Raw genomic sequence first — 12,475 nt, forward strand, 5'->3', positions numbered from 1 at the left:
GCAGAATGGCAAAATGAAAGTGGTGAAAAGTAGGTCAAATTTTGACTATATTAAGAAGGCACAAGACAGGATTTGCAGATTTTATGTGGGTGTGAGAGAAAAGTCAAAGATGATGTAAAGATTTTTGCCTTAAGCAACATGAAGAGCAGACAAATATGGCTGGAGCAGATGTTAATCATTCAAACAGTGATGCTGAATAAGCGATTGGATAGATAAGTCTCTAGTTGAGAAGAGAGGACTAGGACTAGGGACATAAATTTAGGAATCATCAGCATATATGCTATTTAATTTCAGGAAAGTTGATGAAATCACCAAAGAAGTGAGTGCAAATGGATAGAAGAAGTGGTTCAAGTACAGAGTCTTGGGGTGTCCATTAGTTAGTTCTGTGAATTTTATAAATAGGTTCCTACTTTATCTGTATACCTCAAGATTTGGCCTATATCTAAAGTAAGATAGTGAAGATAAGGGTTTTTCAATAGTGACTCATCAGGCAAGTTTCATAATCATTTGTGGTACCCAGAAAGAGTCCCTTCTTTCTGCTCCATCTTTTCTGTAACACTTATTGAGCACTGACAGTTTAAAAGAATACAACTTCACTGACAAGTTTGAGGAATAAAAAGAAGGTAAGATATAATCCATGTCTTAGAGATACTTGAAGGAAATACAAGAAACCAAGAAATCAACTGTACAATATATTTTAATACTTGCTCTGATCAGAATTATGCACAGGATGTGCATTATCTGAGAACAGTGAGCTGAATCTAAAAGTAGCACAAAGAGGATTGGCCAAGAGGAGAAAAGTTCAATAGTAAAACCTTAGTGAGGCAAAGAGAGGAAAAAAACAGTAGACTAAAGGAACTGCAAATACATCCTTATGACTGGTAAAAAGTGAGGACATTCCAAACTAAGAAATTCATCTTTTATTTTATAATCAAAAATCATTTCAGAATTTTTTCAGTTTTGCATTTAAGAAAAATTACTTTGGCATAAATGCAGAAGATACACTTGTGTCAGTGGGAGGGACCTGGAAATAGGAGGCCAGTTAGGGGATAGGAGAAGGAATCCACTTGAAAGATACTGAAGGCCTAAAGTGAGGTGATAGCTTTGGGAATAGACATGTCCTATCTTTCCTGGGATTCAGGTCTTTTAACCAACTTCAAGAATAGCTACCTGCTACTTTTTTGAGACTAATTACAAGACCATTTCATTTTTGATAGCATTTTTATAGGACCTTTAAGAAATAATGCATTGTTATATGCTGAGAAACTGAGTCCCAGAGAGCCAAAGAGAATAAAAGTTACATCACACAACTAATTACAAAGAGATCCATTATTAATATCCAGTTCTTCTAATTTCCAGATTAACATTTTTCCCTAACAAGGCTTATATAAATGCTAAACATTCATCTTGAAAGAAAAAAAATCGAAGCTTAGGAAAAAAAAATTTGTTACTGATTTTAGGGTGATATTACAATTTATTGCAGCTCATCAAAAAACACAAGGTTACTACTGACATTTTCATGTTCTGTATGTCTCTACATAAAATATTTAGAATACTAAAGAAAAAATATATGTAAGAAATAATTATTTCATTAATCCATTTTTTAAGAGAGATACTTTTTCAGCTCACTGAATTGTCTGTGTAAATGCCAGGAGAGACAAAGGGAACATTGGGGACATTAGGATACCACCATGCTCAGTCAAAACTGAGTCTTCTGGCAACTGGCCTTAAACTAGTACACCCAGGACCCCTGGAGCATAATAAAAGCTGGAATTTCAATGGCTATACATCACAGAAGCTTTGAAATGTAAAGGTTGGCAGACTTTAAATCAATCTGGTTTGCAATTACTTGTTCATCCTTTAAGTGATACAAGTAGAACACTTCACAAAAATTAGAAAACGAAAGGAAAAGAGATTAAGTCCTCAGCAGTAATTATACTTTTTTATACTCTTAAATCAGTGTAGGAAGATCCCATAATCTCTATCAAACATTTATTATTTTCCCTAAATTGTCATCTTTACTACTAATGTTAAAAGTGTTAATATTAAAAAGCTAGAGAGAAAATAGATAGTCTCATCCTAGACTTTAATAATATGAAGGCTATCTATTATTGCTTTTTTAGTCCTATGATACTTAAAATTTCTATTTTAGAGATTTTCTTACTCAGAGAATAAAACACTTGAAAGCACAGAAATTAAAAGTTTGAGGGGGAAAATATACAGACTAGTCTGCCTGAACTTATTAAACCAGTAGTTTAAACATAAGTGGGATTGTAAAAACCAAAAGGGATGAAATATAAATTATGCAAGATCAATATCTGTTAGCCAGAGAACAACACAATTGTGAACTTTGTGATATCTCAGACATAAAAGAATTTTCTAAAGTATAGTAAATATTAAAATGTACGAGGAAACATACTGTCCCCCGTTTTTTTTTCTTTTGTCCAAACTAAGGTGTGGGGGGGCAGATATCTTAGAAATCCCTGGGGAATTAAAACTGACATAAATCACAAATATGTATCAAATTCTCCAAAGATTAAAATCATGTGGATATACAAGACTACAATCTTAACATGAAATATAGGATAAAACTTAATTGGTGATGTTAGAGAAAAGTACTACCCTGACCTAAAAGCTATACAGATACTAATGTATATAAAAAATACAGCTTGGCTAGAATATTTTATAAACTACAGATCTATATTTAAATCTATCAAAAGAGACTGCATTGTTGGGGAACCTTGCAACTTGGTTTATGTGTTCTATGATGAGATTATTAAATGCTTCTGTTAGAAATAAAACCATGATAAAATTATCATTTCATAACCGTATTTCCTCTATATACATAGTGCTTTCTCACTATAGACCAGTATTAGAAAATCTCTAGCATTTTCAGTGCTTTACAATTCATAAACATACATTTGTTAGAGCCACTCAATGTAATTAGACATATACGTAAATCTGCACAGATGATGACTGGAAGAAATGAAAGAAAAAGAATCCGCACTTTCCAGACATGTGAATAAGAATATTTATATTTAATATTACAACATGATAAAACAATACTGAAAAAAAAGTTTTATTTTAGGTTAAGTCTAAATGTTTCTAAAATTTGATGTTGTAATCTACCTAAAGAAGATAATATTATAAATTTCACAACTGAAATTCATAAACGCTCCATCCCATGTAGGGAAAAACATCCTATGTGGAACATAAGTTAGCATCAAATTACATCAGTTGTTTTAGGAAGCTATTTTCAAATTTACAGTATGAAATGAGTATAATGAATACATGGTTAGCATGTCTGCAATAAAATCAACAAACTGGTGGCTAACAAAAGTAAAATCCCAGGTGATCTCCATTGGGATTGCACAATATTATTAGGAAGTATGATTTAGTTACAAAGAAATGAGCAACTGAGTCGATAGCTATTTTTCAACTAGAGATAAAAATGAAAAATACATTATTGGAAGAGTAAGACCCGTGATAATTCGGTGTTTGAAACTGTGGTATTCAGGACTTTGCTTCTAAAGCCTGTCATCTTGGATCCTATTTTCAAGGAATTCAATCTGATGTTAAAAGACATGTCATAACTTGGATTTCAGACTTTACTGTTTCAGAAATATGTTTATATACTTCATAATGTAATTATAGCTACCTTAAGACAGATGAGGCAAATGGTAGCAATATATTGGAAATATAATTGAAAAATGCAGTTGTCCAGAAGCACTTTGGGGATGATGTCTCTGAAAAGCTGCTCAAAGCTCTAGAGTTTGAAGTTAAATTTTTGATGTTGTCACTCTCAATCTATTGTATGGCTGACAGACAATCAAACCCGTCTGGCTGGCTGGCAGCTCATTTTGCTGGCAGGTGGCAAACAATTAGACACACCAATTTGTGCCTCCTGATGACATTAAAGCATGAAACTAAGTTGTATGCAGGGCCTAGTGATTTGTGTGAAAGCATTTCAAAAATAATACTCTTTGCCGTGGCAACTCATTTCAGACTGCCACCTCCCATTATGGCTTTGAGCAGTGAAGACGACAGACTTGAGTTACGTGCCGTGCAAGGCCGCTTCTGTTCCATCCGTCATCAGCGCCCCCTGAGACCTCAATCCCCTCCTTTCATCACTATCACCTCATCATTTACATTTGATAGTACTTGAGCTACTGCATATATTAACTGCACTGGAGACCCTTTTCCTAAAAAGAACTGAAATATGCTTTGTGTGCCTCAATTTCATTTCTACTTATGCAATTTAGAATAATGGCTCCACTTCTATTGCATTTTGCACAAATGCTACTGGAAACAAATGGAAAGTTCTGTTTTTTTGAAAGTTCTATTTTTTAAAGCAATATTCACAAAGTGTAATAAATTCTGAGTAGCTGAGGATATTGGCACTCAAGTGATAGCTCTCTTAAGTTTTAATGAAAAAATTTTTCTAACAATAATCCAAACTAAAATAAAAATATTTAACTTAATTTTTATTTTATTGGATTCTCTTATGCAAATCACAATAATCCTCGGTAGTTACTGTTTATGTTAACAAAATTTAAATATATAATTTAAAAGTGGAACACAAAAATTTTATGAACCTAAACTGAATTATTGTAACATTTTTGTAGATTTATACAATTATAGATACTTACATACATATGTTTACATACATCCGGGGAACATAAATCAAAGAGATGAAGGAGAGGACATCAATCTGAGACGGTATAAGAAACGTCCAATAAACTATATGAACATAATGTTAGCACAAACCGTTGAAAAAAGGAAATATTTTCCTACATTTTATAGCCCCTCCATTTTTTTTTAGTATTTTTAAATCTTGATACTTAACACATTTTATCTTGTATGACATTTTTTTGCAAACATTTCAACTCCATTTACTACCCTGTAAGTTCAGTGTAGACAACACTGTTTGTATCTGTCTTTGCATCTGATATGATGATGAATGTTACTTATGTTTTCCCAATAAATTTTCAAGAAATATCTGGACAGTAGTTAAAATATTTAAAGGTAAAGTTTAATTTATATATAAAAAGATAACCTGTCTTAACTGAAAATGCCTTTACTGTCATACCTCTAGCCCTAAACACTAAAAAATGACTGTCTCTAATTTGCACAAAGCAGTATAGCTATTTTGGAAAAGTAATACAGAATTGGTATTACATTTTGACTATATGTTGATTTTTGACATTCTGGCTTAAGAAACATTTGAATTCCTAGCTTGATTTTTTTTAAAACAAAAAACAATTGTTTACCAATCATCTCACACACACACAATATAAATTTTGGATGGGAGGAAGTGTTTTCAACATCATAATAGTTTAATTCAGATGGTAAACATATTATTTTATATGCTAATATGAAAATAGAAGTCCCAATATCAACATTAAGTACTATTTTTAGTAATTATGACTATCCTACAATATTTTTCTAATGCTGCGTAAGTTTTTAAATAGGACAAATTACATGAGCAAATTCTTGGGTTCTATAATGTTTTATCCTGCTTCTGTAAACTATCATTTTTATGGTATATAGTGGGACAGAAAAAAAATTAGTTGTTCTTAACTAAAACCCTTTGTAAGATTTAACATTTGAATGCAGATATATGGGCCATGTTATAAAAAGTTTAGAAATCTAAAATGCCTTTCAACAATACTTTCAAATACATGCCTCAAAATATGGCCTTTACATTGATTCTGAAAATTCCAGGCATATTTTCAGATGATAATGTATATGTTAAAATTTTTTTCCATACTTGCACTTAACACTTGAATTTGAACACTTGAATTTATTACTTAAAGCAAGCTATTTAATCTCTGGCAATTTTTATAGTTTTCAGTATTATGACATAGGAATTTCAGAATAGACTAGACCTTGAAGAGATCTGGACTATTCCCTCCCCAATTTTATCCATGAAACAACTGATTCCCAAAGATAAAATCACTTCCTCAATGTAGTCACTGATGATGAATTACAATCAGAATCTGGCTTTCCCTTTTCTAATTTAATGTGCTGTTCTGCATCTCCTATTGAAACTCCTTTTTTGAGATGTATTTTTTAAGTGTCCTACTATGAGATCAACCTGGTTGACCTATCACTTTGATATTCTTTGTAGTAAGAATTTATATTACTAAATATAAGGTTTTTGAGACCCTTTTAATATTTTTAAAATAAACTCGGATTTTCCTTCTGTGTTTAGAGCACTATGAATGATAAGTTCAGTACCTACCTGTCAAAGGAATGAAACTGCATAGGAAGAATAGCTTGCGCTTCTCTCTTCAATGCTGGATCTGGGTATGGGATAGGTTCAGGGCCACATTCTGCAATTTCAACTGGTGCAGCCACAAGACTTTTCAATATTTCCTTGACATTGATGCCTTTGGTTTGACTAATACTAGATATGGATGGTGCTGGTTTCAACAGTTCACTGGGGTTCTCAGTTAAGCTTTCCTGTGATTTTTTCACTTCAGATGACAAAGTGGATAACAGTTCACTCATGGCGTCAGGGCCTGTGCCCGTCTCTAATTCTGCCCCATTCAGGATGCTAGCCACTTGCTCCTCTCCAATTCCTGAATCTGTATGTGGAATGGAACTTTCTAGCTGAATATCTTCACCAGGGGTGGGTGTTTCTTTTTCCTTTATAGTGTCTGGAAATGTAGCAGGTGTTTCTGTAATAAAAGAAACTGGTTTAAACAAAAAGCTTCTCAAGTGAAAATCTAGTATTTATAAATAAAATATTCTCACATATTAGAATAAAGAAAATAAGACCTGTGAGAAACAAAAAAAAAATTTGCTAAATGGATGTGCATAACAACAAAACTGAATTACAAAATACTATCCATGTACACTTGTCATTTTGTTCAGAAAGCATCAGCAGAAGCCTGTTTCTTTTAAAAGCCATCTGGCATTTCAAAACTGATGTCTTTAAAAATGTGGAGAAACTGTACCCACAACAATTTCTTTTAGCAGCTTATAAAAATTATTATGTGAAGTTCCCCTTTATTCTTTCATTGTTAGCTACCAATCATACAAGAGAAATGGTTATACTTCTCTCATGTTACCTTAACAATATGAAGTCATTTTATACTTTTGGTACTTCAATAACCAATAAATAACATCTAATTAAAATATTTAAACTAGCAAAAGATGTTACTTTAAAATCACATACATATCATACCTAAAATTTTGAAGTTAATAGCAAAAAACATGCAAAATGATTATTTTAAAGAGATAAATACTTTAATAAAAAATAATGTCCTAGAAAATTTGGCCTATATGTGCCTTTAAGAATAATTATTTTGGAGTATTTATTCTTTGTGAATAAATATAAATTTCAATTTGTGAAAACTGAAGCAGATAAAATATATATAGATATAAAATATACATACAATATTACCAACTAAATTTTAAAAAATTCAAATGCTAAATGCCTATCAAATTTCATTATGCAAATATTAACATGATGAAGTTCCCTATATAATAAAATATTAACAAATTCTAAATGATAACCTTAGAAAATTTATGTAATCTAGGTATACTAGGGATAATAGCTCTTAATAAAGTCATATTGAAGAAAAAAATTAGATATTATAGGGAAATTACTTTCAGGTCTTATATAAGGTAGATACTTAGTTAATGTTAGCTACTTCTATTACTCTGACTTATATTTAAATTTATCCTTTGTAAAACAAGAAGGGCACACTAACTTATTTTTAAGTTTTCTTTAAAAATGAACATCTGTAAGTTCTATAAAACTGCCCTTAGATTTTTGTTATTTTGGTTGTTTCTTTGTTTTGAAATACTATTAGGACAGGAAATCAGGTGACTGCCCAACAGGGAATAGACTATTTTGATTTCAGCAAGACATCTCACAAAACCTTTGTTGAACTCTCTAGTAAAACACAGAGAAATATTATTTTGGTGACAGTATTTTTGGGGTAGGATAATAATTTGTTCAAAGATTTATACACACATACTAAAGGATTAATCATAATGCAAAGGGATTTCTTAAGCAACAGTGCTTAATTCATAGACTCTACTAGACAGTTTTGCTAGTTTCTTAACTATAGATTAATGTCATGACATCCAAATTTACTGAGCATGTGAATTTATTTTTTCTAAATTTCAGAATAATTTTACCAAGATTCAGAAAAAGAAGATACCTTTTATTTCTTTTGATTCTCCTTTTCTTTTGATTCAAACTGTATTAGATACATACACTACTTTAAAAATATAACATCTTCATATTATTCGACCTAATATACAACTTAAATTAGCTAAAAATGTACATCTCTCAGACTTGAGTGTTTTCCACATATTTATTACATAGGTTTATTTGTTTTCTCAAGGATGTCAGAATTGAAAGAAAAGATTAATCAGTAGAACATGACAATAATATTCAAACACTGGATGACCAACATGAAAAACATGAAAAACAAGGTACACCTATTCTTTGTTGTTCCAAGACTAAAAATTAAGGTAACTGCATGAAAGTTTTGAGAAGACGGATAATTTTAATAATACTCCTGGAAAATCACTGGAGAAGGAAAAAAATAAGAGGTAAGGTAACAGTTTCACATTTTTAATAAAACCTTGTGACAGAAAATTAAGATTTAGAATAATAGCATTTGGAATAAGCAGGAAGGAAAAGAATGAAGCTGAGAAGCATTCTGGAATATCTTATCTTAAGAAAAAGAATAGAGACATGCCACTAACTGAGGAGGAAAGCAAAAGATTAACAAGTTTATTCAGAAATATTTTTTTTGCGGCGTGAGGAGAGTGCCTGGGTGGCTAAGTAAGTTGAACGTCAAACTCTTGATCTTGGCTTGGATCTTGATCTTGGCTTGGATCTTGATTTCAGGGTTGTGAGACAGAGCTCCCCATAGGGCTTCACACTCAGCGGGGAGGAGTCTGCTGGAGATTCTCCCTTTCTCCCTCCCTCTCTCCCTCTGTCCCCCATCTCATTCACACTCTCTAAAGTAAATCTTTTTTTTTTTAAAAAAGATATATTTTTAAAAGATTTATTCATATATTCGAGGGACAGCATACATATGTGCAAGGGGGGGGGGTAGAGGGAGAGACAATCAAGCAGACTCCCTGCTGAGCAAGGAGCTCTACTTGGTGCTCTATCTCACAACTCTGAGATCATGACCTGAGCTGAAACCATGAGGTGGACACTCAACCAAATGAGCCACTCCAGCAGCCCTGCTCAGAAATGTAATGAATTTTGAAATCAATTGAGTGTAGAATCTCTGAAAGATTTATAGCTGTTGAGTAAAAAGAAATATAGTCATGTATTTTGAGATTATTCAAACTGAGATGATAATTGATACTTCAAAAGTTGATGCAATAAGCTAGGAATAAAGAATGAGAATACAACTATTAGGCACTTATTGCTATTATTAGAGGTAATTATTGAATTTATTCAACACATATTTGCACCTATATATTATATATTTGGGGAGCAAAAACAATTGTGGCAGAAAATCAGTAGAAAATTAAACAGCAGTAGTAAAGTCTCTATGACAATAGGACAGAGAATGTAAATGCAGAAACAAAATAAGGACTCTAACATTGACAACAAATCAGTGACATGGTTACCAGCATAAGCTAAAATTTCTTCCAGAATTTAATTCTAAAAAGGCATATAGTCACGTCTAGCACTTAGTCTGAATTTGGCTGATCTACAGACTTGGCCTAGTTTGGCTTTATCCTAATGTGATGTTTCAATATCTTTATTTATGGCATGTTTTAAATTAAGAGCTACATAAAGATGGAAACTTTTCAAGTAATCTGACCTGAAATATAAGTATTTTGCTACAAATAGAATATATAAGAAGTTAATATCTTTGATTTAGTGTCCACAAGGTACCATATAAAAAGATTTTTCCACCAACTATGTAATTTTTTGTTTTTCTGTTCAATTGACTCTCAAAGAACAATAAAAATCTATAACTCACTAATCAGATACTTTAACCTCAAATAAATGTTGACCTGTCTAAAATTCAATTAAGGTATTAAAATTGAATATTGGAATACTTTCTAATGACTCATCAAAATATTTACACAGTAATATAATTTTAACATTATTTTTACTGTGACTGATAAGCCAACAATTTCAAAATGAAGCAGTAATTTTGATATTTCAGTAAGAATGCTATTCACATAAATAAGCATTATAAAGCATACTTTGTGATATTATGTAGAAATAAAAATAAACACCAATGGAAAATTTTATAATAGCACTCGCAAGTAAAAAACAGATTAGTTCAAAGGCCTACCTTAATTTCCCATTATGCATTAACATTTTTTACATAACATACTCAGTTGATAGCATCAATTTCAGTTTGGATAACATATATTTCCAGACTGCTTCTCTAGAACACTAAAGTACTTTGAGGATTTAACCCAAGGGACTTCAACAGGATGTTAAGCATGAACAAGAGAAAAAGTACAACTGATCGCAGCTGCATCAGTTGTATCAGTGACAACAGAATTATAATTTTTCAATTGTTCTTCCTCGATCGGTGTCTGCACCAAAAGGCCAGATTAATACACAAAGCAGAAACATGACTGGCCTGAGTGATCTTAACCTTATGAAATTAGGCAGCTGCATGCCAGATGCCTCGTTTTCTTACTGATTTTCATCGAACCTAATGAGTTCACCTAATAAATACTTTTTAGGAAAAATGTGGGGTTAACTTCAACAAATAACATGATTTCTATATGGGAACCTCATTTATCACAAACTTTTCTCCAAATATCTTGTATTACAGTGATGTGTAAAATGTTTCAATGTCTTACTTACTAAATTATTCAAATTGCTATTTTCCAAACTATTTAAATAAGAAATGACATAAAAGGAACATATAGCCTCTTCTTAGTATAGCACTAAAATTACATTAGTTATTTGTTCAAGTAGTAATACTAAGCAAACTAAATCACATTAGAGTAATTTAAAATATAAAAACCGATATATAACTAACTTGTATGTTTGGTTTATGTTAAATCCCAAAATGCCAAGTTACACAAAAATTGACCTGAATTCCAATAAAGAAAAAAGCTGCCATATATATAAAGATTTGAAATCATTATTATTCATTTTACACAACAAACACTGCACTGAGTAATTTTTTTGCAATTTATTTATGTATGATTTATTTTTTGTTACATTAAATGTATAAGAATACAACTTCAGGAATTTAATATTACCAGTGAATATGCTCGTAAGAGACAAAATCATAATTCAGAATAAACAACTAAGATCCAGAAAGGTACTTCTAATTGATTGTGATATATCGATCTGTTTATCTTACTTGGAGTAGATTAGCTTTTGGGATGTGAATACTAATGATTTTCATTAAATTTGGAAAGTTTTCAGGCCAGTTTCCTTTTATTTTATTTACTCATGAGAGAGAGAGAGAGAGAGAGAGAGAGAGAGAGAGAGGCAGAGACATAGGCAGAGGGAGAAGCAGGCTCTATGCCGGGAGCCTGACTGGGGACTGGATCCCAGGACTCCAGGATCACGCCCTGAGCCAAAGGCAGATGCACTTAACCACCGAGGCACCTAGGCGTCCCACAGGCCACTATTTAAAAATTCTTTCTTCCCAAGTCTGTCTCCTCTCTTCTCTTAGGCTCCCATTATTTGTATGTTGGTTCACTTGATGGTGTCTCACAGGTCTTTGTGGCTCTTCGCTTTTCTTCCTTCTTCTTCTCATTCTGTTCCTCAGAACAATATTCCTAAGATAACAGCAATTGACCTGCCTTCAAGTATGATGAATCTTTTTTCTGCCAACTCAAATATTCTGTTGAACCCCTCTAATGAATTATTTTAGTTATTATGATTTTCAACTTCATATCTCTTTTTAAATTCTTTTCTATAATTTTTTTTTTACTGATAATCTCTCTGGTGAGATAGCACCCTCATATTTTCTTTAGAAAAATGTTCCTTAAAAAAAAAAAAGTGTTCTTTTAGTTATTTGAGCATTTGTACAATAACTGGTTTAAAAAGATTTTTCTAGTCAGTCCAATAATAGGGCTTTCTCAGGGGCAGTTTCAATGGACTGTTTTTTTCCCCTTTATCTTGGCTATACTTTCCTGTTTCTTTAGAAGTGTCAAAAAATTTTTGTTGAAAACTGAAACATTTTCAGATAACGTATGACTTTTAGAAATCAGATTCTTCCTATAGGGCTCATTGTTACTCTGTTTATTGACTTTCTTAAAAAAATTCTATACAATTCTACTATAAAATTTTATAGAATTGTGTTGGATATTTGATATTTTTTGATATCCCCATAACACCTGCAGTCGTTGAAGTGTCTGTTCAGTTAGCTCAATGATCAGCTAATGATTAGACAGAGACTGCCTTAATTATCTTGTACCAGTACACCTTCCACTCTTTGCCAGAGGCTCTGGGTGTGTGGTAGGGCATGCTTTTGACAATCTGCCTTAGCCTTCATTT

At 32.0% G+C, this 12,475-nt stretch overlaps 1 protein-coding gene across 11 annotated transcripts in view; it reads right to left on the bottom strand.

Moving 5' to 3' along the window:
* The window catches only part of NBEA (neurobeachin), a 668,634-nt gene that overhangs the window by 424,077 nt on the left and 232,082 nt on the right, over positions 1 to 12,475 (bottom strand). For all 11 annotated transcript variants that reach the window (XM_077868099.1, XM_077868094.1, XM_077868093.1 and 8 more), the window contains one exon: positions 6,245 to 6,683. In XM_077868099.1, the coding sequence (XP_077724225.1) occupies positions 6,245 to 6,683 (439 nt within the window). The remainder of the gene's footprint in view (positions 1 to 6,244; positions 6,684 to 12,475) is intronic.

Source organism: Canis aureus, chromosome 24 (assembly GCF_053574225.1).
Source record: "Canis aureus isolate CA01 chromosome 24, VMU_Caureus_v.1.0, whole genome shotgun sequence".
Lineage (NCBI taxonomy): Eukaryota > Metazoa > Chordata > Mammalia > Carnivora > Canidae > Canis > Canis aureus.